The sequence below is a fragment of the Molothrus ater genome, chromosome 2 (assembly GCF_012460135.2).
Source record: "Molothrus ater isolate BHLD 08-10-18 breed brown headed cowbird chromosome 2, BPBGC_Mater_1.1, whole genome shotgun sequence".
Taxonomy (NCBI): domain Eukaryota; kingdom Metazoa; phylum Chordata; class Aves; order Passeriformes; family Icteridae; genus Molothrus; species Molothrus ater.
Window position 1 is genome coordinate 10,977,914 of NC_050479.2, and position 22,770 is coordinate 11,000,683.

Here is a 22,770-nt window from a genome sequence, read left to right on the forward strand (position 1 = left end):
TTAGCAAATTGGGAATTTAATTGATTTTTTTGTTAACATTTTGCTACAAAAGACATGTTTTTGGAAAAGTTGGAGTTTGTACTCTAGTACAGCATGAATCTGAAATGGAGACTTCGGAGACCACAGGAAGTCACAAAGGCCCTTTGAATAGATGCTACTAAGCCCAGACAAAAGAGGGGAAATACAAAGTGTCTGTGTCTCCCTCTTCATACTCCAGCAATCATTTTGAATACTAAATCTTCTAAACTGCACCAACAGAAGCTTGCTCTGCCTTTTCATCCCCTGAGAGACATCAGGCCACAGCACGCTGTGTCTGCTCTGAGATGTGCCCCTGGGACATCATCTGAGTTTTGGGTGATTTAGGGATGTGGTGATTTGCCATCAGGGCCACAGTGTGCAGCAAACCCCAGGGCTGTGCCTGCAGCTTGGTGCTGCTCTTTCTGGAACACGTGACCAGGCAGGGATAGCCAAGGGAATGTACATAGGAGGAGAAGCAGCATCTGACAGAGGAGCTTGAGAAGGGGATGACTCATAAATGTGGCTCTGGAAAGACTTGTAACAGTAATGCTGGTTGGTCTTTTTCACTTTTGCGAAAACTTTCTTGTGTAATTTTTGAAAACAGATGCCCAGGAAATAGATTCCTTCAATGTTTCAGAAGTAATCAGTTTGGGGTTTTTTATTCATCACGATCTGACATTTGTTAAAATTGGATTCAGTTGAATGGAAGAGAATTTTTCCATTATTTTAGCTGCAAATACATTTACACTTTTAATGAGTTTGAACCTGCAGACTGCCTGTTCAGATCTCTACCCAAGCGAATTTGAAGTAATTATGGAAAGAATGACAGAAGAAAGGCTGTTTACCAGAAGACGTCCAAGTACTTTCCTGAATACAAAAATACAACTTTCTATTCTGATTAAAAATTAATTGTTATGAAGTAAATATACTTTTTAATATTTTTAATAAATATCTTAGGTATTCTTTTTCTTCCATAACACACTAGCTGCAAGTGATTGTTTTCCTTTACTTGAAAACTCAGCATATTGAAGGCTGTGATTATCTTCTAGTTGCAGTTTAAAAACTGATTTAGGATGAAGAGATTTTATGACAGTTATGTCAATAAATATATTTTTTCTTTACAGCACATAATTAGCTACATATTGAATTTTTCTGAATTTTCTTTTTTTGACTGTCCAGATTTCTTAAAATGAATCACTAGAAAAGAATACATGGCATAAATTTGTATTGTGTTTACAAACAGGTTAATTAAATGTCTTACTGTTTAGTATTTACATCTAAATACATATTCTAAAGTTTATGTGCTATTTTAGTTTCACTTATTTAAAGTTCCTTACCCTAATGAAGAATATTTATCCATTCTTTCTTTAGAGAAAGAATGAAAATGAAATTTTTTTTGGTAAATATTGTCTCTACATTTTTGTTACCATTTTGGTGGCCTCATATTCTTAGTAGCAGCTACTAAACACATTAATTCCTAATTTTAGAAACACAATAAATACAGAATTGACAACTGACTGTTAAAAAGTGAAAGGCACCAAAATATTATTGGACTTACAGATGGGAACATGAATCACAAGTGCAGATCTACTGCAGTACGGTCCTACTCCTATGATTATATATTTTATTTCTCTTGCTGACACCTCCCAAATAAATCTGACACCACTCATGTGCAGTTACAAACTCTAAACATCTGATGTGTTTCAATAACTATTTATGGGTTGCTATGGCATTGCTATCACATTGTTGACTATAGAGAAAATACTTGAGCTGCAATATATATTTCACGTGGTTTCTTGACACTGCACATGGAAATAAAAGCTTCCTGATATAGGCCATGAATGTTTATATAGTAGTTAACAAATATAACTAAGGATTAATGATAGTTTGAAAAAAAAAATTCCATGTTATTTTGTAGACTAACATAAGAATTTGTTATTGATTCAATTATGGTAGGAAAACTAATCCCTAATCTATCAATTATCATGTATACAAAATGCAATTAGGAAAAATAATTAATTTACTACTTAGTATTAAAAACTGAATATTGATACATTTGCTTCCAAAAGTATAATGCATGTAAGACTCCCATAAAAAGATGTGCATTCAGAGCAGTTGATAAAGGGACCCTATGAATTTAGAATATAAACAGAAATCTATTTGTTACTATGAAAAATACAAAGTAATTTTCCTATGAATAGCACTTGTGTAGAAGAGAAAAAGTTGCATATGAAATTCCGTGCTTCTCTTCTATAGTTTGAGAATCTTCCATCAATCAAAATGGGTTATATTTCAGGGTTAATAAAATAAACTTTTTGTCAACAGAGAAGGAGCTTAAAAGTTTTTTTGGGAACTTAGGTTGGTTTTTAAGGGTACAGCAGTTGAATATAGCAGCTTGAAGACCTGTGCTGGAGATGGATCTGCTTGGCTCCATAGGGCCAGGTGCTGGAATTATATCTTATTCCTCAGTCACCTGCTTCACCAGCAAGTCATATCCCAACTCCTTTGTCTTGCTCTGTCCATGCCTGACTTGACTGGTGGCTCATGTTCCTTACTCCAGCTTGTTTAGCCTTGGATTTGAAAGCCCATACTCCCTAAGTAAACTAAATGTTAATTTTTCATTGCCACAATGAATTTAAACACCTAGAAATTACATGTGTGTGTTGTTCCAAAGGTAATTATGGTGATAGAACTCAGTTTGTTCAAAAGGTGTAATCAGTCATTGAGTTAAAACTTTTAATTTGATTAACCGGTTCAGCTAACACAGAGCACTTTGTTTTAGCATCTTGCATAATATGACACTTGCCTTGCAGGGTGTTATTTATAATAGAAGTGACATTCTAGCAGGTCAAGAAGAGATGGTGAAGTAAATTATAAGGTGCACCTGCACATCCTGGTAATTGCAATGAACCTTTAAATTCCTTAACTGCATGTTGTTCCTGATTAGAATAAAGTAGATCTATGGAATTTTATTTTTTTTCTGAACTCTGAAACCCTTCTGTGTAAGCACACACACAGAATGACCCACACACACATATATTAAATATGTATATATATAAAATAGATAATAGATAACATATAGATAATATATAATAGATGACAATAGATAATAGATTTATATATATATATATATATATATATAAATATATATATATATATATATGCATAAAACGTCTCTGAAAGTATTCCTGGAAAGTCTTAGGTTAAAAAACATTCTTATCCTACTGATCAGTATTTAAATTAGTCATCAAAGTAAAAAATTCTTTCCTTCATGACTAGGAAAACTTTTAATGTTTTAAGACTTGCAGCTCAATTCATAAGGGTGATAAAACTGACAGTATACTTAAGATGAAAATGGAATCTTGCCAATTGCTATCTCTTCTAGGAGACAAGAAATCTTTTTGATTTCTCATTTAAAATACTATGCAGCTCAATAAATTTGCTCTCGGGTGTATTGAGTTGAATGCTATGCCTTTTCTGTGCCAGAATTAACGTATTTAAACTTGGATCTTTCTCAGGTTTATCCTCAGGGTACCATCACATAATATCTCCACTGAGCTATGCACTTCACAAATGAGTAGAAGTGAGAGGAAACCAGAAAAATGAGAAGCTGTTGCTGAGAGCTTGGGTTCTGGAGTACCTGGTCAGGTTGAGAGACAGAGGTTTTATTATGTGGCTTATGCTATAACACTCGAACTCTGATTCTCAGATTTGCATAACTGGAGCAGGGAGGGATACTTCCTCAGAAAGATTTGAAGTTGTACTTCTGCTTTCAGGACTACAGGAAGTTAGTTTTTCTCCATTTTTATAGTTCCAGTGCTATGGATTAGATAGTTGCAGTGCTATAGATTAACATCTGATGGATTTTCAAAGAAACAAATGTTTTGATAAGTTGATTTTAGATGACCTATTTTGGCTTGAGAAGAGCACATGACCTCTCAAGTCATGAACATGAACACTTGTCAGCAAAGAACAGTGCAATAGGTGGGATGCTGTAAAGTTGGTTCTGTTTTGCATGACCTGTGCAACCAAATGGTAATTGTCCATATCGGAAAGGTCCAGAATTTCTGTCTGTATAAGAGTACTCCATAAGACTTGTAATCCAGAGTTGTAGTAAATAGATATATTAGTACAATAAATATTCCTATATCTAGGAGCATCAGCATTTTTTGTTGATATCAGTAACATTTCCAGAAATCCTGGGCAAATGGCAGTTCATGAAAATATTCATGTGTGATTCCATTAGAAAATCTAAGATAAAACCAAGAAAGTAGGGCTGTTAATTCTTTTGCTCTTTTGATGTATTTGTATAAATGTGTATATGTGTGTGTGTATATGCGTATAATATATATACTTATATATATAATTTATATATAAGTGTAAATAGTTTTGGAGAATTTTGTTGTTTTCACAGTAAATATAATCTCTTACTTTTCCCTCTAAAGAACAATTTGCAACCATTAGTTAATATTTGCTTAATCTGTAGGCAGATACTCCAGAGTAACTTGTTTCTGAGCTTAAAAAAAACCCCAACAAAACAACAAAACAGTGTTGCGCTTATAAATCTAGCAAATATTAAGATACACTGTTTTAAGAACAAAAACAAATAAATCTGCTGATTTAAAATCCATTCTAGATCTAAACCAGGAGCTTGATCTAGAACTATATTGAGATCCTGTTCAGAGCAGCGCAAATTTTCCAAATATTTCAGTTTATATATAAATTACAACCAGCATTTTTGTACTCTAAGTGTAGTTATGAATACTGACTTTTATGTGTTGAAAATAAACTTTGGTAAAGGAAGCTGAGGGGAGATCTTATCACTCTCTGCAAGTCCCTGAAATAAGGTTGTAGTGAGGTAAGGGCTGGTCCCTTCCCCCCAGAGACAAAGGATAGGACCACAGAGCATGACATCAAATTGGGCCAAGGGAGGTTTAGGTCAGATATTGTTACAACCCACTCCTGAAGGCAGAGGAACTGAGGTTCTTGTTATTAATAGATCCCTTTGGGCAGATTAGATTGAAACAACAACAGATTAGAGTGAAACAGATTAGAGTGAAACAACAGCACTCGATGACCAATTATCTACGTACGCATGGCAAGCTTATTTTAGAACAATTTGATTGCAGTGGGAAAGAGGTTTGTAGCCATTTTGGTTATTATCTATATAAATGAAGCAATACAGAGGTGTAAAGATATCACTTAAGAAAATGTATAAGGAAAAGAAAGAAGAAGAAAGTATAAGAGTGAAGAGGAAAGAAAGAAATGCCCATCAGTGGATCAGGCAATTAGATTTGATTGTTGAAATTTTGATGCCCATTGGTCAAAGTGATGATCTCAGTCTTGAGCCATTGGGTGTGAGGGAAGCCTGCACAACATAAAGTTCAATATGTTCAGGTGGAATGTCCAGGTACCTCCCCTGGGAAGGGGGCAGTTAAACATTCTCTGCTGCAACACTCTGTGTCATACACAGTCCTCTGGTGGAAGGCTCCAGAAATGAATCTGGGAGCAGTTTGGGTTTTTTTGATTCTTTATGGCACCTTCTAAAACAGGACAGCTGCTTGTCATACCAGTGTAGTTGGGCCAGTTATGCCCCAACAGAAGGAATGAATATCTTCAGGCCTTTGTGTGAGTGTGAATGTCCTGATACTACATGAACAAGTTGTGTATCAGAGGAAATTGGCATAATAAAAATATCACACCTTGCAGGATCTGCTCTTTAATTTTGATAAGTATTTAATATTTCATCTTTCCATACAGGTAATTCTCAGTGTGTGAATAATTTTGGTGGTTGAATTACAAGTATTTTTATACAAATCATAATTTTTCTCCTTTAGAAGGGCCCACTCAAAATGTTAATCCCAAGCGTTCACATTCTACCAATGCTCTTCCCTGCTGCTCTTGAAATTTTTTTTGCCTGCATCTCTTGATAACTTCAGAAGCTTTTGCACAAAAGTTCACATCTCAGTATATTTATAGAGTCATGGTGAAAATGAGCAGATGAGTTGGAGATGAAGAGTAGATATCTAAAGTTAGGTGTTGTGAGTCCCATCTTATTCCTACTTATCAACTGTGAACCTTACCTACTTTTTGTGAATCTTAACACCAAAGTGCATGGCACACTTACTGAAATATCTTGTTTAATATGTCCAAATGGGTCTGTGTCAGGTTTAACAGGTTCAGTTTGGTAACACTCCATGCTAGAATTTTTAGTTGTTGAGTTGTTGACACTGGGCTTCCCTGCCTGTACTTCAAACAAAATTTTAGTCTGAATACTTAGCTCCTTTCTTTCTGGTGTGGTTGTTTGCTACCTGCCATATGTAATTTGGAAGGTGAATTTAGTGGTGTTGCAAATTATGCCTTGATCTTTTCTTTTAAAATAAATTTAATGCCATGTTAAAAGAGCATTGGTGTTTGTCTGTATTTTTGATATGACGAAATTTGTGGCCCGCTTATAAAAATAATTAGTATAAATTCGAAGAATTAGTTATCTGTCATCCTTCAGTATGGATAAGCACTTCAATATAAAAATAAATTTATAAAAACATTAATTTCACATTTTTATTGCAGGATAGAAGAAGAAAAGAATATTTTATCAGAATTTCAAGAGGATTTGAACAAGTTGATTTTATGGTTAGAGGAAACAGAGAACATTATTTGTACTCCCCTTGAACGAGGGAATGAAGACCAGTTGAGAGACTGCCTGAGCAAAGTAAAGGTATTGTAAGCTCTATTCCTAATATTTTCTTACTTTATCAATTCTACACTGAAGGAAATTAAGAGCTATTTTCCAAAATGGTTTCTGACATCAAACACAGCATCCATATAACTTTTTAGACAAATCAAAGCTGGTACTTTCAAAACCCAGGTACAAATATATATTGATCATACTAACACCAGAAGACTAATGGAAAACCTACTGAAAGAAAAATATCCCAAAACTAGGAAATTAATTGTTATCTTTTTCATCCTCATTTCTTAACTCAGAATATGACTGGTTTATATGTATAGCATTCTCTATTGGTGTCTTGATAACATTTTATAGCTTCTCACTTATTAAATGGTATTCAGTATTTCACAAGAGGATCCAGAACTGCATGCATAATTATAAATGTCAACTCATTAAAATATCACTGCAACATTTTCTAGACTAAACATCTAGGTGACTTATTTTTTAGAATACTTAAAAAACCCCCATCAGAATATTAAATATTTGTTTTTAACGGCTGGAATATTTTCACAGATATGTTAGAGTTTGATAATGCTGATGAAAATATTCAACAGAAGTCAGAAGTTTTTCTGTTTAGTCTTTTGAAATGTGTTCAGTAGAATAGCTATTTTTAATTAATTATACAACAATAAATTAAACTGTAATTGGAAAATGCATATTACTTATAGAATATATGCCTAAAGGTTTTTCTATCCTCCCTTGAGGTTAAGGACCTAGTTATCCTTTTTGTAAATCCAAGTTTAACAAATTCAACTAGTGATGAATAGAGCATTAAAGAATCTGAAGAAAACTTTTCAGTTTGTTCTATCCTTCTCACAACAAAGTTAACAAAAACCAATCTAAAGGATTATTTAGTAAAAATCTACCTTCAAGTTTCTTTTTAAGTAAATATAGGATAAATACAGTTTCATGAAATGGAGACTCAACCATGTGGTGAGTTTGTCCTTCTGTTTAGTAGAAGATGCCATTGAGTTGGTAAGAGAATTTGTAAGTCTCTGTCGTTGAGGATATCAGATTCAAGGCAAATAAATTCTTTTAAAGGGTGTTAGATGCATCTTACAGTTGCAGAAATTATTAAGGCTTTAAAAACTAAATAGATTGTTCAGAACCAGGAAGGGTCCGCTCTTCACATACACAAATATGTTTCCTATATAATGTTCCTAAGGGATATATAGTACAAATATAAGGTGATAGCATCTCTTATTTGTATCTTGTTTTTACAGTCCACCTTCTTTTGGTGCTGCACAAAAGGCAATACATCCTAATGGAGGCAATAATAATGCATTACTTTGCAGCATGGCTCATTTCATACCTATCTGCCTTTGTTAATAATCAAGAACAAACAAAGAAAAACCCCAGAACAATAAAACCCTTGAAGTGTGATTAACCTTGCTTGATAAATTAAGTTACTTCGACAATATAAGTTTTCAGTAATGACATATGTGTTTGAGAACTGGTACATTTTGATCATTTTGATGCTGCCTTGCTTTTCCTTTTGCTTTCTTTTTTTTTTTTTATTATTTTCTCTTTTTTAGTGAACATACATGAACATTCTTAATTAAGACATTAAACTGGAGTGGAGAGCTTTTCACCACATGCCATCTGGGTGGCTGTTCACAGCCTGGAACATACTAAAACATTTCTCCAAAGTGCTTGCTCCATACCATATTAAAGGATTATTAAAATTGATATACATGAAGTATTGAGTATCCAGGTCTGGAATTTATAATGTAATAGTGATTAATATCCTGAGAAACCCTGTATTCTGTCACATAGAACTCTCTTTAGACTTGATTGACTAATACAGTGTCTTTTGGGTTGGTTTTTTTTTTTTCAGCCTTCTACATTCAGAAAGCAACAGTTATTTTGTCTTGAATTGAGTTTATTCCTTTGGCTGATACACAAATCAATAAGGGTCAAGAAAAGAGAGCTGAAAATCCTACCACAGCTCATCTTAACTGCTGTATTTGTCTGTTCCAGTTAAGAGTTGGAGAGCTGCCGCCCCACAAGGGAATACTGAAACGATTAAATGAAACTGGAGGAATAGCACTTGGAAGTGCATCACTGAACCCAGACAAAAAACATAAGCTTGAGAGCACACTCAAGGAGGCTAACCATCGTTTGTTAAAGGTTAGACATATTACTGATATAACTGTGATATAAAATTTTAATCTGCAGCGAATATTTGCATTATATATTTTCTGGTATGTATAATTTTTCACTGTATGAAGAGATGTTTGTGTGCATAATGAACCTGAGGAAGAAAAATGGATACAATACACTGCTGTGAGAAACAGTGATAGCAAACCAAGACCATTAGTGACTAGAGTGATGATGTTGCACTCAAACATAGTCACTAAATTACAGTTCTTCTACTTAAAGGTGGAATGCATAGCATCATTTTTGTAGCCTGCTGCTTTTGGTGAAACAGCAAACATTCCAGGCTTTGTGACTCAGGTGTGTGAGAGGCAAATGTTTGATTTTCTTTATGGAAACGCTTCCCAAATCTCTTCTGTTCCCAATCCCAAGGTGAACACTGCAACCACTGTTTCACCTTCCACCACATTTCTCCCAGCCTTAAACATTCACTTCAGTTTTTTGTGTAACAAAGTAACAAATATTTTGCTTTCTGGGATCTCCATAACGATAGAAAGTAGTAAGGGAGGACTTTGTTCTGTTTTATTGTGGAAATAGCATATTTTTGTGTTGAAAAATGGTGAAAATGAGTAGAAAATCTGGTAAAGAGAGGTAGATAATTTGAGTGTTGTCATGGTAGAAATGATAGAAAGCATTTTCCAGAGAACTACTGCCCAAGGTATGGATTACCCTGCTTGGAAACAATCAAGGTAGAATCAGTTGAAGGATTTCTGTTCAGACTGACTGCGAAGTCTGTCAGGGGCATTAATCTGTGGTATCTGTTTGTTAAAGTTACCAGGATGCTGGGGCAAAAAGGAATAATTCATTGTGTTTTGTTCTACTGAGGGGGGAAAAGTGAGAAAATAATCTTCTGAGTACCTTACTGAAAAGAGTTTCTATTCAAGAATACATCCTGAGTATTCTGTTACCATTTCCATGAATACAGTTGAATTTCAAGCACAGATCTGAGAAATAAAAAGGAACTTGATGTGGTACTCCTACTAGTTTCTTCCTAACAGGAGCAGTCTGGCAAAGTTCAGAATATTAGCTAATGACTCAGGCAAAAGTGGATAATAAATATTGATCACATCCACAATCTCCAGATTGGACACATAAATCATTATTTCAATGGTTGGACAGAAGTGTCTTTTTCTCTATAAATGGGCTTCTGAAATCAATTTGTATAGAAGAATTCAGAACACTTCAAGATCAAAACAATGTTATCAACTGGCTGAAGGAAGCACATACATAGCTGAATTCAGGGACCATGTTAATACCTAAGCTGTGATTCTAAAAAGACAGCATTAGTTTTCAGGAGAAACTAATTAACTTTTAGTCACATCACATATATATATATTAAGAAAATCTGCAATTTGTCACTGAATGTAGCATTTTACTGATTAGTCATTTACCTAAAAACTTGGAATTTTCGTTTTCTGCTGGCTGATGCAAAATGTTTCTGGTCTCCCGTCACAGTCAGAGCAACCACGAATGTTGTTGAAAGCCCTTAGGTTTGGGTGGAATATGTGAGACAAAAACTACTCTTTAGTGAATCATTACAATTTACTGAATTTTTATAATTTTATGTCTCCTAGATATAATGTGTCTGGCAAGATAATTATTCTTGGAATTTCTTACTTAAAAAATTTCATTTACTACTAAAAGAGCATAAACAAAGGAAAGAAATCTTCCATTGGAGATTACTTACCACATAACGTATAAAACTGAGTTCTCATTGTCCCTTGGTCTCTAAATGTAAAGAATATGCAAAATGCAGTGGTTTGGTTTTCTTGTGGGTTTTTTGTCCATTTTTTTTAAAGAACAGAAATTGAATTCGAAAATTACAATACCAATCGAATTTGAAAATTACGGTACCACATCCATACATCTTCTCTGAAGGTGCTCTCTTTCTCAGGTTTTCTGTTTTCTCTGTGATCTTGGCAGATGTAGAAAACAAAGCAAAACAAAACAAAACATTAGACACTTATTTTGGGGTTCAGTAATATTCTCCCAAGGATCCTGAAGGGAAAAATAATTACTTTTTCATTTTCATATTTTTTGCTGTTACTCATGATTTGTTTAGGAAACCTCAATTATTTGTTTCACTTTCTGCCCTGAAAATCTAGGATCTGAATTAAAACTAGAAGTCATGGAAAGAAACTCTGCGGCCTGACAGTGGAACTTAATGTTCTATTTGTTCTGCTGTAGATATGGATATGCAAGTGCTGGAAAAACCCCACAGATATTTACTCTGAGCCAAAGCTCACAGGATGGGCACTTTTATATCAGGCAAACTTCTTAGGTCACCTGAGGAGGATTCTGTAGTCAGTGGTTTTGATGAGGATATATTTTTTGTGTTCCTCAAAGCACAGTAGACAAACATCATCACACAGAGATTTCTCTGGGGCTTTTCTGTCTCTCCACCCCCTCTTAAGAGTGTATCCTATACTTTAATCCTTTGTTTCAAATTGTAAGTTTTGTTTTCTGGCATCTCTGCTAGAAATGAACATGTAACAATCTACTGTTTATTTTGCAGGATGATACTTTTTTCAAGGTATGAAACATACATGACAGATAAATAATGTTAGATAGGTCCTTATAAGGTGTACACTAGAGTAATTCTGCTTACTTCAGAGAAGCTGGGAAAATTTACACTAGGTGAGGATGTGGCCAAATATCTCCTAAAGTTATCACAAATTTTTGTTTTGCCTTGATCTGCCAAGAAGGGGAATAGGGGACAACACCTGTGAGTCTTAACCTTCAAGGTGACATATTTGAAATAAGTCATGTTCAAACCTTCTTTACAGTCAGAGAAACTGTTGCCCTACAGCAATAGAAATAACCTAGAAAAGAAATTTAGTATGAAGGGAATTGCAGTCACATAAAAGTATCTTTTTAGCTTTTACTTCAGAATTTTCTTTGCTTTTGGGTGTTTATATCACGTGCTGATGACCTTGACAGTAGATATGCAGAGAGTTTTTCTTCCTTTGGATAATAATGATTTTAATGCCACGTTTCTTTACAGAACTTTATTAAATAGTGATTCTAATAGGCTGTTACCTAATACAGTGTAGTTTAGGCAGAGAATGAAGATTAAAGCCCACATTTGAAAGGCATGACTTTTAAATTCTATCCTGGTTTTACTTATTGTACCCTCTCCAAAGCCAGTATTTCTTGTAAAAATGAAAATAGCACTATCTTTGTGAAGTCTTAATATTATGAAGAATGAAGTGGTTTATGACCATTTTTATGCTTTCACATCAAGAATTTTTCATTTATTTTCAAAGCTTAAAGTATCTTCTGCTGTGATAGCCAAGTAAGGTAACCACCTAGTGCTTCAAAGCACACAAAAGGGTACTTGGCACTGGAGTTTGTGATGAATTCAGTTCTTGTCATATACCACCTGCCATGGCATGTAACAGATCTGTAATGGGTTTCTTACCTTTTACTGTGCAGTAAATGGATTGATAGATTAGGTCTGAGACCAGTGAACCATGGAATCAGAGGTTTGCTGGAAGGAGTTTATTACTCTTTAATATTATTCTTGGTCTGTTGTCAGCCAAGAGCAATGAGCTAAATTATCTGAAAGTAAGCTGGATGCCAAAATCAGCATTCTCCTCATTTATCCACCTTAGTCTTCACAACATCTACTGTATGTATTATGAAGGTTATTATAAGTGCCTGATGGAGACATTTTGTTTTGCTGCCTTTTAATTTGTCTACTAGTATTAGTTCTAATTACTAGACACTGAAGAGACTATTTCACTGTTTATTGCCACAGCAAATCAATTTGTTGTGCTATGTGGACAAGATAAAAATTAGAGTGGAGTGACATGGTATAATTTGTGAACATTTTCTGTACCACCAGAACAGGCGTAGGTTGTCTTAGCTTGGTTGATCAAGTGTAGAGAAAAACAGATGGGCCCAAAAGTGCAGAAACACAAAGTCGTAACAAGGTTATAGTTCATGTGTTATAACTTGCCTTGAGTAGAAATTATTCATAGATTACCTGCAATGACATAAAATTTCCAGCGTGTCAATGCAACTTAATTCAAACTCACAGCTGGAACTACTGCAATTGCTACTGTTGATATTTGTGGTATGGAGGGGAAAAATTGTTGAAAAATGAATGCAGTTTGATTTCAGTTCTTTCAATTTGAAATAAGAATAGTATAACTGCCATTTTAGGGATCAGAAAGTTGACATTTTCCTGAATTTACTTTCATTTAATGAGTGACCTGATTCCATTAAATATAATAAAGTCTTTTGTTATGCTGAATTTCCTCTGACAGCTTGTCATAGATGGCTAATTAAGTGTAGTCCACATTCATGTTATCATCAGCCATTTTCAAAAGCAGCCTCATGTGTAGCAAAAAGAAATTTGATGTAAATGTTCTTTGGACAAACATGGGAGTATCACAAGCCCTATAGAAACAAGTATATACATGCTTAATTCTTTAGTTATTTTAATTTGCATATTGCTAGCAGCCAGTATTAACTAAAATTTTAAAAGCTAAGCAAAGAAAAATATGAAATACAGTCAAGTCATGCAGGGGTAAAAAGTCTGTATTAGCCATTGAAGCCATAAAAGCATGATTGAATACATGTATGTGTGTATATACACTATATATATCAAATTTTCTTGCCAACCATCTTAAAATTCCTTATTATTCTTGTTTGCCATACAAATCCATAATATATTAATAATATATTTAAGAAGTTATGCCAAGACTTTGAATGTAAGAAGTACTAATTTTCAATACATATGTGCTGACACATGAGTTACATTGATGCCAAATTGCTAGATATCAAATAAGTAACTTCAGGCAATCATTACACATTTTTTTACAACAAAGTTCTGTGTATCAGAGAGAGATTTCACTTGTAATGAGCAATGCTCAGATACTACTGCACACCAATCAATTGCAACGACTTGGGCTTTCTAAAACTTCAGTTCCAAGACAGACACTGCCTTTGTGTGTCAAGTTTTTCATCCATCTCTATTAAGAAGGATCATAGAGGCTTAAAATCAATGTTTTACTCTTTGCTGTTTACAAGATAAAGATTATACTTTAATTAAATAGACCTGTCTGTATAGTAACATGCCTATGTAATTAAAATTCCCACGAATGCAATAGTCTATTTAAAATAAAGTTAAAATTTTCCTCAGCCCTGGAGGAATGGGATGCTGGAAAGCAGCACTGTGGGAATGGAACTGGAGTTCCTGGTTGATGGAAAGTTGGATGTGAGCCAGCAGGGCCCTGGCAGCCAGGAGAGCCAAGTGTGTCCTGGGGGCATCAGGGACAGCATTGTCAGCCAGGCAAGGAGGGGATTGTCCTGCTCTGCACTGCACCTTGAGTGCTCGGGGCAGTTTTGGGTGCCACAAAACAAAAAAGACATTAACTGTTAGAGAGTGTCCAAAGAGAGCAACAAAGATGGGGAAGGGCCTGTGAGGAGCAGCTGAGGGCTCTTGTTCTGTTCAGCCTGGAGGAGACTGAGGGGAGACCTCACTGCAGTTTCAACTTCCTCATGAATCCTGATGGTGTCCTGTTGATCGTTTTCTTCTGATCTTCTCAGTGGTGAGGGTCCCACAAAACATAGAGTTCAATGGATTAATATATGTTCAGGCCAGGTGGGAATGCTCCTCAGGTACCTCCCCCAGGGGAGAAGTTTGACACAACGTCTTGCAACAGACTCTGGGTCTGCTGCATCACTTTACCTTGCGTGCAGTCCTCTGGTGTAAGGCCTTAGAAATTAATATGGGGGACACTTTGTGGGTCTTTGATGGTTTATGACACCTTCTCAGCTGCCTCTCACATGGACGTCCCATGTATGTGGCCTTCTTGGAGTCCATCTTCTCTTACAACTGAACCAGTTTGTGTGAGAGAAGGTGGAGTCTTGTCACGCACCCAAAAACTCTTGTTTTCCTACCCCAAACCGATCCAGAGCTGGTTCTCAGCACAGCTTCTCTGAGTTTGGCTTTCTCTGTGGATATATTCTTCTGCCCCCAGCCTTGCTTACTTCTCCCTAGACCTGAGATAACTGGACAAGAGCATCACCTTTATCTTACCTCAGTCTCCCATCAGGTGGCTTAGCTCACAGTCCAGTTCCCATCAGGAAGCACATTCACATGGAGAGTGGGTTTTGGTGGTCACAGTTTCTTTATACAATTTTGTCATAATGGGCAAAATCCTAAATTTAAGTCTTTAACCACTGCAGTCCCTCCCAGAACTGTGTGTAGCCTGAGGCATGGATATAGTACTTTCTGCTGTAAACCAAGCAAAGGACCTTTAGGGCATATTACATTTATTTTAAAATAATTTTCCTGTCAGAATATCCTTCATTAAGAATTACTGAAAGAGCTAGACTCTAAAGCCTTGTGGCTGCTTTTGGATTTCAGGAACTGAGTAAGAAAAAAAGATAAAGAAAAGATATTCCTGGACTAGATTATTTAGCAGAGATTTAAGGTGGAGGGACTTGTGCTCAAAAATGTCCTTGACAAAGGAGAATTGCTGAGAGTGGAGAGCAGAATGAATGACAATTAGTTACAAGTATTACATATAAAAATAAAGATATTCAGAAGACTGTGATATATGTGATCATATTACCATAGAAGAAAAACAAAGCAAGTCTTTGGGGTGGGGGAATATGTATGGCTGCTTCTTAAAAATCTAGACAGCCAGATGAAGCAGAAAATTGTTTGGGGCATTGTTTTTTTGGACTGCTTTAGTTTTCTGCATTCATGGGGAAAAAAAAAGATTTTTTTAATAAAAATGAATGTTGAGAATATTACAAATATTCCATTGAGAAGTTTTTGAAAAAACAAGACCAAATAAACACCTGCCAAGGTCAGGTCCTGGGAGCCTTGCAAGGCAACATGAAATGGTAGATAAAAAGCAAATAAAACTCTTCTATATTTAGCAAATAAAATCTTCTATACATATTTTTAGTAGCCTGCTTTAATCTTCCCCTAATAATAAAATCTTTACTCCAACTTTGTCAGAGACACTATGGCTGATAAATATTCATAAGTTTGAAGGAATTATATGGATTTTGTTTTAAAGTCAATATTGAGTTTGCTAATGCTAATGGCTCAGTTAATTAACTAAATGGCATCCTAAACTGAACTTATATGAAACTCTTTTGCACACTGATTGTTTTTCATGAAGAAATAATGCATATAAATCAACTTTTCCTTCTTCCATTTTAAATCATTCTTTAGTACATGCTCTAGGGATGGTGATTTTTAGCAGATCAAACTTTCTGAACAGTGGCTGTAAGAATTTCTGTTTCATGTAATCATCTTACAAGTGCTATGGAAGTGTCAGTTATGATTTATCAATAAATCTGAATTGAAGTTTGCATTTAATAGTTGTTATGACTTCAGTTATTTCTCTATTATCCAGGTGCTCCCTTGGATGATATCAAACCTGCTTTCCATCCAGTTATGCTCTGGGCTGATTGCAGTGTAGTCAGTCACTGTCATTTCTTTTCCTAATATTTGCATTTTTTTCAGAAATGGAATGGTTAAGAGGAAGCTGCTGCTGGATTTGCATTTAGTAAGCAAAGAAATTCGTGCAGAAAGCTTCCTCAGTTCTTCATACAGAATGCTTCATTTTTCTAAATGCAAGCAATTCTGATTTTTTTTAAATCTGACACTATCAGTTATCCTATATTTGAAGCCTATTTTCATGAAGTGCTTTGTATATGTAAGTGACCCTCCCAAGAGGGCCATAAAAAATAACATTTTTGAAAGTCTTCACAGATATCCCACCACATACTTTTGCTCCTGTTTATTGTAGCCTATCTTGTTATCCATTTCAGGATAGCTAAATTTTAATCCACTCTCAGATTCCTCAAAAGAAGATCTGTTTATAAGTGCTGTCCTCTTTGAGGTTGGTGAGGCAGATAGCAAGAAAAAGGGGTACTTTAGTATTGGAGGAAGAAACTGACATATTTTCACTGCTGTTAAAATGATGGGATTTGGGATTTTTTTGCTCTCCACTTACCACTAAGAAAATTCTTCATATTCTTTCTTGAAAAATTACATGCTGGGGAGATGCATGTCCTCATCTGCATTCTCAAATATCTGGGAAATAACTGCATTATTTTTCTCTTTAGTCATTTCAGGTAAACAGGGAAAGAGGTTCATTCATGAGAGAGAAGTGATGTTTAAAATCAGGCATCTGTCACTCAAAATATAATATGTACAAGTCATTTCAGTGGCTTTACTTACTTTTATTTATAATGATGCCTAACTAGTAATATAAGTCATCAAGTTAATTAATTTGCAATAGCATTTCTGACTTCTGCAAAACTATTCCCCAATATTTGATATTCCTTACTTACTGTCTCTACATAATTAGTTTCAACTTTTTCACTTTGCGATTGTTTTTGAGTTAAAAGATTGAGCTGTAACTCTACAGACATTTTTTTAATTGATACTGCATTAATTGAATCTGCTTTCTGGATATTCATGAGAATTAAACACAATAGGCAAGCAGAATATGATTTTATGACATACTTTATAAAAATTATTCCTCCCTTTATACCTGTTATCATAAGAACTGATATTCCTTTCTGTCTGCAGAGCTCTAATTCTTCCCATAGTTCATGCACACAACTGTATGCAGACAGAAAAAATAACAATATAAAGCTCAAGTGAGAAATAACAGTGGAAAATTGGAACAAGGGAAATGATCAAGGTGATCTAAACTGCCAATATGAGCTTAGGTAAGGTTTTGCACCAAAGTAAAAGATTGGGGTAGGGATAGAATCAGCATAGTACTGTGTTGTTTAGGCTACTTGTGGGATAAAATCACGGGAGAGATCAGATTCAGACGGAACAGAAGCAAGCAATGCAAGTAATTTTAAAATTCATAAGGAGAAGAGATTAAAATACTTCAATGAAGACCTAGGTTTTGAAAGTATGCAATTATTCAAATTTCAGATATCCTCGTGTTTTAAGAGATTTTTTTCTGCTGGCAGTTTTTTTGTGATTTTTTTTTGGTGTGTGTTCTGATTAAAAGAGTAAAATTTAGAATAAGTAAAATTTAATATGTGGAAAATGGTCTGATAGTTTCAGGTTAGAATAAAATTGAATATTGTGAAGACCAGTGTCAGTTGGTAAAATTAGGCTCTTCTGCTGTTTAGCCTTTTAGAGCTTAAATCTTTTCCATTATTCTGTCACTAAGCTTCCAATTAATCTTACTTAATTAGCACTTGAACTAAAGTATGAAATTTTAGATGTATCACATGCTTTGAGATTAATGTTTTGACATGTAACATTGAAATTATATTGTCCTTTGATGTTGAACTCAGATTTGTTTTCTTTGAAAGTATAATCCATACTTTTGGTGTTTCCACTTGCAAGTTTATTTCACATCTTTGGTTGCAAACCATGGGGTATTGTCAATGTTCATCTGTTGTGAAATAAGGCAAAGTTGAAAATGTTTTATTTGTACTGAAAGGGATAACCCAGATTTTTAGAAAGATGTTCCAACTGAAGTTACTTTTATTCAATTCATTTTTTTATTTGCACCCTGTCTTCCTTGCCAGTCTGTAGCACTGCTTCATTGGTCCTGTGTCAGTCCTAGGCAGACTCTGGGGAAAGCATTTAATGTGTGCCCTCTTTTCACTCTGCTGCCAGTTTTGCCTTATGGCCACTGTTCCTATTGGTTGTCACTCTCAGAAAAGAACTTCAGCCATCATCTGATAAAACTTAGCATTCTTTCTTAAACAGGAGGGAAAGACATAAGATACCAAAGGGAATGAAAGTAAATAAACACTGGAACGTTACCCCAAGACAACAAGTGAATAAAAGGAGGATGGGGCCCAAAGCAAAAACATAAAAGAGAGTATTGAAGTGGGACACTAGCTGCTGCTCATTCCTCCCTGGAGACATCCAAGAACTTCTACCAGCTCATTCAGAAAGCCCAGAAACAACAGCTGTGGGACTGTTGTAGCTCCCACCAGCATTGGAATCCCTCCAGGGGTGCATCTCCTGGAGTTGTGAAGAGCAGGCTGAAAGGACTGTGAGTAAAACAGTAGGGAAGATTCTGGAGGGCCCCATCTCCACATGTACTCCTCTGCCACACAAAGGGCATAAATCTGAACAGCCAGTCATCATGTCCATGTCCATTACTCCGTGGAGGTTTTCCAATTTATGCTTCTGGTGAGCTGCAGAATTAGCTCAGGAAACAAGCTGTCCCCCAGGAGACAGTCTGCAACAGTACCTTGGCTTGATAGGCAGACTTGTAATTACCTTAAACTCATCAGGCTCTAATTTGATTAGCCAGCTTGACGCTTTATGCCAGAGCTTACAAAAAACCCCAAACAAACCACAATGAGCTGGCAAATGAAATCCCTGATAACCAGAATATAAGGCTCTGATTCCCACACAATGACATGTGACACATTACTTGGGTTTTACAAAGAATTGCCTTGTTAGACGCTTACCTGTAGCCCTAACCTGAGTTGGTGAAAGTTTTTTATTTATTTGCTGTTGTTCTTTTTATCTCTGTGTTAAAATTAGATAACACTACCATATATAATTAACTGATTCAATAGATTTCTTTTTTTTATATTAAAAATATTATAATCCTATATTTGTGCTATAATTTTAGAACAGGCGACAGTTTGTAAGAAGAGGCTGCATTTATTTAAATTACAGTTTACTTCTCGTCATAGGTGGGATAAATAAATATTTTGAAAGCAGTGGCTGAAGTACAGCCTGTCACCAAATCTTAATCATTCATCTTCTGCTGCTCAGGATGGGCTATGCCTTAGTATATAAAATTGGTTGATTCCCCCTTCCTCTCCTCAAAACCTCTACAAATTTTTCTCTCTCCTGTATTACATCCAAAATACTTGAATAATGTTGATTGGAAGCAGATTAATTTAAATTTCAGATCTTCAGAAGTCAGCTTGGATTTTTATCTGCCCATTACTACCTATTTGCTTTCAGTTGTATTTCTGTGGAACTTATTTACATTAATATTAAAGCTAGTAAACATTAGAGATTAACATTCAAAAGTTGTAAGAAAGATGAAACCTATTTTGTATGAAATTAGGCCAAGGTCTGCATAAATTTTGAGTTAACACATAAGGGAAATGAATGCATTTTTAATTGTTTTCTTTCTTTTCTGGGGCCATTCTGGAAAAACAGATTTTTAAATTATATTTTATATATATATATTTATATATTTTAAATTATTAGGAAAATAGTAAGTAATTTGCTTCATGGCTCAGTCTTTATTAAATAGGATGTTAAGAGGTGTTTATAAAGAACATTGGAGTCAATGCAATGTATGGCAAACCAGCTCTTGAATTACAAATACCCCTTGCATACAGTCTAAAAAATCACATGCAGGGATTAGGTACAGGGATTATTTTAGTAAATAAATCTACAAATCAATATTCTCACACAAAATTTTTAAAGAGCCATACATGTCATGAGACAGTTGCGCTCCTTGCACACACATTGTCCCAGCAGGTGTTGGCTTGGTTTTAGTATCACTCATTGCTTACATGACTCTGAGTTTGGATTTATTGTCTTCTGAAAAATTTCAGGGATTAGAAGTACAGGGCACTTCTGTAGCCAGGCAATATGATAGTGGTGCTACCATTAAAGCTGCTTAACTTTACAGGGAATGTATTTATTCATATACATTCAGGGAATGTATATATTCACAGAAATCTCATGTTTTGCCACTTTTAAGAGGGTCACTTTGGTAAAAAATATGCTTTAAAAAATGAACATTAGGAAATCTTACTTTTCATGATATGGAAAACTAACCACATTTCTTGGCTGATTTTACTGATGAACCTCTATAGTTCTGTATCTGCCCATGCCCTATATTTGCTGCTTTGTTGTCTTTTGGTGTTTTTTTGGAAAGTACAGATGGTTTCTCCCCTAGGGTATGTTTGCAATGTTGCCCATGGTGTAGAGTTGTGGCACCTCACCTCTCTAGCTCCAAAAAACAGTCTGAGAAGGACAGCATGGAGCTTTGTGTTGGCTTATTTATTGCCAGCCTGTTCCTACATTTACTCCAAGTGCTTCAGAGATGGATTTGAACTCTGCCATTCACTGATTCTTAATTTCTAATATTGCTGGCATAGAAGAATGTGCTAGTTTAAAATCTGACTGCTTTGAATGCAAATCAGAGAACCAAGTTGCCTGATCTGAATTGAGGATATATTTCTTCATTATTTTTCTTTACTGTGTGCATCTGCTTATGCATCTATGGATTCAGTTGGCAACTCTAGACACCTTATAAAAAAACATAATAAATATCTACATTTAAGATGTCAAGAAAGGTTAGCTATAATTCAAGTGATCAATTTCATGTTTTCAATTTTTTTTCCTGATTAAAATTTGAGCTTTAAAACAATTACTATACTGAAACAACTTTTTTTTACTAAAAATACTGAAAAGCCTGATGGTAAAGTTTGGTTTTTTAAACATTTTATTTTCAGTTTTTGTATGTGTATTGTGGTTTTTTGCTGGGTTTTTTAGGACAGATTGTATTTCAACTGAATTTCAAGATACCTGCCATAATAATTTGATTGTTAGGTCTACCCTCTCTTTCTCTACTTCAAGTATATAAAATTGTATTTTAACATTTTATATAAATGTATATATGTGTAGCATTAAATTGTTTTCTAGTTTGTGGTTTTTTCACTAAAAAAATGGCTTCTGGTATTTTTTCAGGTGTCCAAAGATCTTCCAGAAAAACAGAAAGAAATAGAGATTCTGCTAAAGGATTTTGTTGAACTTGATCAACAACTAAATCAGGTGATATTGTGGGTAACACCTGTCAAGAACCAGCTAGAGCTTTACAACAAAGTGGGTCAGCCAGGAGCCTTTGATATTAAGGTAAATTTTCCTCCAATTAAAAAAAGCATTGCAGTGCTTAGCAGTCAAAAATTCAGTTTCAACATCAGCTGTATAGTGTTTATTAAAGATGTAACTTTGAGGCAGAAGTCAACAGTGGTTCCCAGAAGTTCAAAACTCTGTGAATTAAGGAAACATTTTATTCTTTTCTACTGAATGGTTTCCAGTGAGAGGGCTGATTAGAACTAATGGTTCCAAGATGATATATGAGTATAGCCTATTATTTTTGCCATATTATATACATGAAAAAATAGCCCCAAAAGTCAATGCTTTAAATTTTAATATAAAGTGAACTAAAATTCATTATATCAGTGTTGAACCATTAAAGCTATTTCATTAAATCTATTATGACTATATGAAAATCAGAGCATTTAGGACCATAATGCAATTCTGATATTGAAAGGAAAGATATTTAACTGCACAGATAACACTCCAGAATCAATAAAGGAGATTATCTAATTACTGTGAGAAAAATATTTGTAATCTGATCTTTATTATAGATTTAAGTATAAAAAATATGCCTGTGTACGGATTGATTGAGGCTAGAGGAATTAAGGGTGAAAAATACTGTCTAGAATCAACTGTCCTGCTGGGTGTACACTTAGATCTTTTGGCCTTGCTCTCTATCTGTGGTCTTCAAATAAACCGAGGAAATATTTAAAGTACAATATATCATCAGAATCTCTGAGGTTATAGTTTATAGTAGCTCAGCATCTTGTTCACAGAGGTGAAGATTAAACAGAAGACACTGAGCTTTGTTTTGTATCAATTTGATAGTGCAATTTTCAGTGGAAAATGAAAAAAATATAAATATTGAAATTTTCCTGTCTTGCAAGAAATGGAGTAATACCTGCTCCTGAAGATGCATGGTTTTGCAGAGCATGTTTATTAAGTTTACTTTAACTTAGTTTCTGCTAAGGAACTGGTTTAATGCCCAAACACTTTTTAAGCCATGCAATCACATTATAAAAAACACTGAATCTCAAGTCCT

At 34.8% G+C, this 22,770-nt stretch overlaps 1 protein-coding gene across 4 annotated transcripts in view; it reads left to right on the forward strand.

Moving 5' to 3' along the window:
- The window catches only part of DMD (dystrophin), a 1,044,614-nt gene that overhangs the window by 656,474 nt on the left and 365,370 nt on the right, over window positions 1–22,770 (forward strand). For all 4 annotated transcript variants that reach the window (XM_054518613.1, XM_036378966.2, XM_036378958.2 and 1 more), the window contains 3 exons: window positions 6,589–6,736; window positions 8,729–8,878; window positions 21,597–21,761. In XM_054518613.1, coding sequence (XP_054374588.1) covers window positions 6,589–6,736; window positions 8,729–8,878; window positions 21,597–21,761 — 463 coding nt within the window. The remainder of the gene's footprint in view (window positions 1–6,588; window positions 6,737–8,728; window positions 8,879–21,596; window positions 21,762–22,770) is intronic.